Genomic DNA, 6,875 nt, shown 5'->3' on the forward strand with positions numbered 1-6,875 from the left:
TGCCGAAGCAGCAGCTTCATCTCCTCCGTGGAAGGCTCTACACTAAATGATGAAACACTCTTGTGAGGACTTTCAAGGCACTGTTAGATGATTAGCTCTGGATCCCAAACAGATGCAGATGCCACAGAGAGAATAAAAACAATGGAATCAAACCAGCTTTTGTTTAATGGGAAGCAAAGGACAGACGAAAAAGGAGCTGGTGTGTCCAACTCAGAAGGGACTTCAATAAACAGAATTAAGAATTCTTCTGGTCCGTCTACTAAAAGGAGACAGGTCTTTCCCAAGAGGATTCCCTCCTCACTAACTGTTAGGGTCCCTCTCTCAAAAACAGAGGGCTCTCTAAAAGAGACGCCGCTCTGTAGCAGACGGAGGAAACTGTTATTCTCATTGCACAGATGGACTCTGCATAGTTAAGGAGAACGTTTCAGATGGTTCCGAGTTTAATCGTCATCACATATTTACGTGTAAAGGTTTTATGTAAAAATATCCCAAAGAATTACAACGTTCATACAAATGTCTATCAATGCCTCTTTCATCTGAAAATATGGCGATTTAAAGGGAGTTTGTTGCCTTTGGAAGTAGCTCAAGTGTTTCTCTAAATGACACATGGACTGGGTTCCCACTGAATAATGTTGAAATCTTTTAAAAAATGGCCGGAATTCCCCTTGATGTCACCCACCTGCTGTAGTTCAGTCAACTGTAATTTCCAGGTCTCTGTATCACGTTGCTCTAGCACATTTTTGCAATGAATCATTCAAGAAAACAAGGAAGCAACGCACGATGCAACAGTAATGCATTACTCAGAAATACAGGGATCAGGTTACGAGACCTGTGGATGTTATCGAGTTTAAAATTGTCTTTGCGAATAAACGAGCCGATCCATATCAAACTTCCCAGTTTGTGCCCACACTGCAGTTATTTAATATGCCTTTCCCCGGCCAAACCAAACAAAAAGAGAGCTCGGATCAATGGGCATTACGACCCATTAGAGGACCTATTTCTGCCAGAGGTGGAACAGCTGATCCGAAGGCTGGAGACAGCCCTAAAAAGTGCTTTTAAAGGTGTTTTAAAATATCACTAACCCTGCGGATCAGAGAGACATCAGCTGCCAGGCTCGTGCTCACTTCACCATTACTCACAACTCAAAGACAATCCTCTTCTGCAACAAATCTTTTCAAAATCATGAGCTGCGACTTAAAACTCATTGCATTTACATGTCAGAGGGTCTTCTGTTGTATGGTAAATTGCAATTACATTACAACACACACACCATATAGCTCTGAAACGCCTGACCCGCTCTCACATCTAAAGACAAGAACTGATTTTGCAGAGACTGGGGCGTTGTCGGAACATGAAGAAGAGAAACAGACTGACCTGACGAACAGCGGTCCTGACGACTTCACGCCATACGGTGCGACACTACTCTTGCAAAACTCTCATAAATGTATTCAGACATTAGAGATTTGTCTATGACCCTAACCCTTGCTTGTAAAGTCTTGTTGCATGTGTCCGGCATTAAATGACTCTATTTAATTTCATTTAAAGACCATACCATGACTAATTCTCCAGCCGGTCTTGGCTTTCTTGTTGATTCTGGTCTAATGCAGGTCTAAGTTTCTATGACACTGCACAGGCCTCAGGTTTAACGAGAGGCAAACACAAGAAGGTCTGAATATGTTTTATTTCAAGTGACATACCATGAGATTGTATAATAATTAATAATGTGAATTAACATGATATGACCAGGGCGGCATGGTGGTGCAGCAGGTAGTGTTGCAGTTGGCAGCTCCAGGGTCCTGGAGGTTGTGGGTTTGATTCCTGCTCTGTGACTGTCTCTGAGGAGTGTGGTGTGTTCTCTCTGTGTCTGCGTGGGTTTCCTCCGGGTGACTGTCTGTGAGGAGTGTGGTGTGTTCTCCCTGTGTCTGCGTGGGTTTCCTCCGGGTGACTGTCTGTGAGGAGTGTGGTGTGTTCTCCCTGTGTCTGCGTGGGTTTCCTCCGGGTGACTGTCTGTGAGGAGTGTGGTGTGTTCTCTCTGTGTCTGCGTGGGTTTCCTCCGGGTGAGAGTCTGTGAGGAGTGTGGTGTGTTCTCCCTGTGTCTGCGTGGGTTTCCTCTGGGTGCTCCGGTTTCCTCCCACAGTCCAAAAACACACGTTTGTAGGTGGATTGGCAACTCAAAAAGTGTCCATAGGTGTGAGTGTGTGCATGAATGTGTGAGTGTGTGTTGCCCTGTGAAGGACTGGCCCCCTCCAGGGTGTATTCCTGCCTCACGCCCAATGATTCCAGGTAGGCTCTGGACCCACTGCGACCCTGAACTGGATAAGGGTTACAGATAATGAATGAATGATATGACCAGCCATTTGAAGACACAGCTTATCCAGCATTCTTCCTGGTACCCTCACATAAAACCTTTAAGTGCTATTTTAAGTGCACCCATTGTGTGGAAAGATGTTTAACGGTGCTCATGCAGTTTGCATAATCCCTACAGACAATGGGAGGCTCTGGAGCTGCTGTACATGAGCTTAGGGACATCATGCCCAATGACATATGTTAGCCAGAGGGGTATAAAATCCACAGCATTAAGTTGTGGAGTAATGAAAATGTGTTCTCTTAGTGATAGGGCACTATTCAGTACCTTAAGGATGATTGTGATCCAGAACTAATCATCCAACATCCTCACTAAAGTTGTGGCTGAATGCAATCAGATCCTCACAGCAATGTTCCAAAATCTAGCGTACCCACTTTCTCAGAAGAAGGTAATACTGCAACAAAGGAGGTGAAATACAGATTCAGAACAAACACTAACCCTGGTCATAAACAAATGTAAGCAGTAAGTGTACGCTAGACGCTAGCATAAAATACATCGGAAATCATGTTTAAATCATCTCTTGTATGTTCCGTCCACGCTTCGCAAAGCTGTTGAACATGATCAACAGAACAGTGGATGTTATTCAGACGATAACCCCCTCCGTCTCCCATTTCTCTGCTTAAGTAATCTCTAACGATTATCTCGGAAGTGACAGGGCTTGATGAAAGTGAGTCTGGAGCACAAGACCAACCACAAATGCTTCACTGTAATTCGATTGAAACGATGATCCTGAAGGAAGCCATTCGTTTTAGATGTCACAGATCATCTGAGGACTTGTCAGCAAAGCAACATCTTCATTCAGGATGTAGTAGGAGATGAACGAGACTTAAAGGAACAAAGCTTCAGTTTTATCAGTACAATGTAGCAAACATTTATGAAGTTTATTTATTTTTACACATTTTGTATAAAAGTATAATTCTCAGACGATGAAGAAAAAAGAACAATAAGTGTTTTGTTGTCACTGAGGAAACCAGTTTATGCTTCATAGAGTCCCCCACATGGGGGAGCCATTTTTAAAACTGGTTTAGTGCAGAAACAATAACAACAGAAGACAACACGGAGGGAAACAACTGATCACGATGCAACAAATGTAAAAATATAACTTACGTTTTTACGCTGGCTTCCAACAGAGAAAAACAGTTTTATGATGTAAATAATTATTTATTTTTTATCTTTTTGTTTTCCAAAACAAGGTTTTCCTCTGAAAATATGTAAAAAAAAACTTGTTTCATTGTTTAGAGAGGAAGGGGCTCAAGAAATAAACAATAAAATAAAAAAAAACAAGGGCACATTTAACGTGAGAACAAAAGATGGAGAGAATGAGAGATGAAAGGAGGAGAAAAAGTGATGGAGAGAAGAGGATTTAAAGTGTGTGGAGATGGATTAGGTGCAATGGTGGGCTGGAGGGCTGACTTTGGGGCAGGCTGCAGGGCCAACACATTTCAAACAACCACGGCGAAGAGGAATTAAGGGACGCTGCTTCTGTTCGTTCACTCTCTTCACCACTGTAAACACAAGCTGATGTGTGTGTTTAGTTTATCGCTTTTACACACCATATGTTTTCCACTTTCTATAAATAAGGCTTTGGTTTACTTTAAATCGCTGTGTTCTGCAAAAATCTCACAAAAATAACATGTATAATGCACATTTGATCATTTACAAAAACAAAACAAAACAAAAACTAGGCGTGTGTCAGAAATGTATTAAACAAGTAGTGTATCCTGTACTAAGCCAAAGTCACAGACTGCACTTAATATTATTTCATTTAAGTTTTAAAGGAGAGGATAGTATTTTTTCATTAGATAAGTGTAGACATATGGTATGTGTTATGTTTCTGTCCAGTCTTCCACTGTGGGAGCCCAACCCAGCGCTACTGGTCTGAACCTGTCAAGGAGTCTTCACTGAGAACAAACGAGGAACATTTCCAAATCATACAAAGAAGCTGCTGGTGTATTTAGAACAATAGACTGACCACCCCAGGACCCAGACCTCAAATGTTTGGTTAAATATATATTAAATATTCATTTTTCTTGACACTAATTAATGAATCACTGGACTTCATTGGTATTTTGACTAGTAATTAAATAAACAATAAGTGGACTCTGATTTTGCTCTGTAGTGTAATTTGGAATGTTTTTAAAAACTATTTTCCACCTCACCTTTAGCTGCTTCGTTCTTTAACAAACTACAAGGGCCTTTATCGAAACTACACCCACGGATAGTAAACTACAGGTGGAGAAGACAGAGACCGTATGAGCGCCCCTTTTATATTTACATTCCCATGGTGGATGTATTTAGTGCAAGGCTGCTCTGAAGTAACCAGTTCAGTTGGGTTCTGTCTTCGGCAGCGTCCGGGTTCTCGTCCCAGATCAGGTGCTAGAGTCCTGGGATGGATTCTGGAAAGCGAATGTTCAGCGGCGAGCGATGCTGCTCCTGATGGACGGGTTGGCTGCGCGCTCTCTCTCTTTGGCTAACTCCATATCAATCTTGGCCTGGATTTTTTCCCAGTCCACCTCCACCTACACACACACACACACACACACTGCTTTAACACACTGGACCACAGCAGCAGGACTGGAGTGATCACTCTCAAATCAGAAGAATAACAATTGAAAGAGAACAGTTTCAGTCACATACTCTTCTTATTATTAAAGCATTATAATTTCCATTTCAATTCATACATGATATACTGGAGTGGCTGTATTTCTAGCTGAAAAGTCCCCCTAGTGGAGGAAGAGCTTCATAAGTACACTGCTGTAGTGCATTGTGGGTTTGTTTCATGCGCAACATGCTGGCTTTAACAAATATATTTACAAGCCCAGACATAAGCATATGGCTGCATTTACCATCAAAGTCTACTGCTGTCTTTCAAGTTTCATCACCATGAGCTAGAACACATTATTATGAATATACATCGCTTTATTTCAATGTCAGTCAAGTTATTCATTCCTCCACATCTCAATATAAACAGGAATGTGAATAATAACTAAATATTATAACAACATCTGTCAGGTTCCACCATTTTCGGGAGACTTTAACGTCCAAATATTCCCAAAAGCCTTCAGCGGATGCTAAGGATTAATTCCTCAAATATCTCCTGAATTATCAGTAACTTGTATTTAATGGTAGAGTACGTGTGATGACATCATTCATACAAAAGAACTGTGTTAATATTCATTCATTCATTATCTGTAAGCGCTTATCCAATTCAGGGTCGCGGTGAGTTCGGAGACTACTTGGAATCATTGGGCGCAAGGCGGGAATACACCCTGGAGGGGGCGCCAGTCTTTCACAGGGAGACACACACACACACACTTTCACTCACACCTACGGACACTTTTGAGTCGCTAATCCACCTACCAACATGTGTTTTTGGACTGTGGGAGGAAACCGGAGCACCCGGAGGAAACCCACGCAGACACAGGGAGAACACACCACACTCCTCACAGACAGTCACCCGGAGGAAACCCACGCAGACACAGGGAGAACACACCACACTCCTCACAGACAGTCACCCGGAGGAAACCCACGCGGACACGGGGATAACACACCACACTCCTCACTCACAGACAGTCACCCGAAGGAACCCCACGCAGACACAGGGAGAACACACCACACTCCTCACAGACAGTCACCCGGAGGAAACCCACGCGGACACAGGGATAACACACCACACTCCTCACAGACAGTCACCCGGAGGAACCCCACGCGGACACAGGGAGAACACACCACACTCCTCACAGACAGTCACCCGGAGGAAACCCACGCGGACACAGGGATAACACACCACACTCCTCACAGACAGTCACCCGGAGGAACCCCACGCGGACACAGGGAGAACACACCACACTCCTCACAGACAGTCACCCGGAGGAACCCCACGCAGACACAGGAGAACACACCACACTCCTCACAGACAGTCACCCAGAGGAAACCCATGCAGACACAGGGAGAACACACCACACTCCTCACAGACAGTCACCCGGAGCGGGAATCGAACCCACAACCTCCAGGCCCCTGCAGCTGTGTGACTGCGACACCTGCTGCGCCACCGTGCTGCCCTCTGTGTTAATATGTAAATGTGTAATAAATAAATAAATAAAAATAACAAGCGTTATAACTCAATTACCCCTTCGGAGTACTGTAGGAACCTTTTGTTGCTCTCAGTCTTGCCAAACTCTTGCAGAAACTTCTGTCTGTGTGCAAGGACGGTGTCCACATGGGTTTTGTGCTTCACTGCCAGCTCCAGAGCTCTGAGGAGACAGCAGTGTGAGCCAGGAATAGGTGTTTTACACACACATACACACACAAACAACACAAACACACACACACCTGTCCCAGTTGTAGAGGTTAATGTGGATCTGTATGGCCTGGTATACGAGGCCTGCCTGTAGTAGTGTGGCTTCAGCTTCTTGCACATGTCCACTGAATAGCAGCATGTGGGCCAGAGAGGATTCTTTAGAGGGCAAATCCTTTATGAAGTTGATGTATTGCACTTTATCCACCTGCA

General features: G+C 43.8%; 1 protein-coding gene across 5 annotated transcripts in view; it reads right to left on the bottom strand.

The window, feature by feature from the left end:
- Positions 1–3,261: 3,261 nt before the first annotated feature.
- The window catches only part of LOC136678117 (intraflagellar transport protein 80 homolog), a 101,129-nt gene continuing 97,515 nt past the window's right edge, over positions 3,262–6,875 (bottom strand). For 4 of the 5 annotated variants that reach the window (XM_066655978.1, XM_066655977.1, XM_066655975.1 and 1 more), the window contains exons 18-20: positions 6,698–6,870; positions 6,495–6,618; positions 3,263–4,884 (exon numbers count right to left, since the gene is read on the bottom strand). In XM_066655978.1, the coding sequence (XP_066512075.1) occupies positions 4,777–4,884; positions 6,495–6,618; positions 6,698–6,870 (405 nt within the window). In that variant the 3' untranslated portion in view covers positions 3,263–4,776. Of the gene's footprint in view, positions 4,885–6,494; positions 6,619–6,697; positions 6,871–6,875 lie in introns of all 5 variants that reach the window. The other variant, XM_066655974.1, reaches the window with a different exon arrangement.

The sequence above is a fragment of the Hoplias malabaricus genome, chromosome Y (assembly GCF_029633855.1).
Source record: "Hoplias malabaricus isolate fHopMal1 chromosome Y, fHopMal1.hap1, whole genome shotgun sequence".
NCBI classification, from domain to species: Eukaryota; Metazoa; Chordata; class Actinopteri; order Characiformes; family Erythrinidae; genus Hoplias; species Hoplias malabaricus.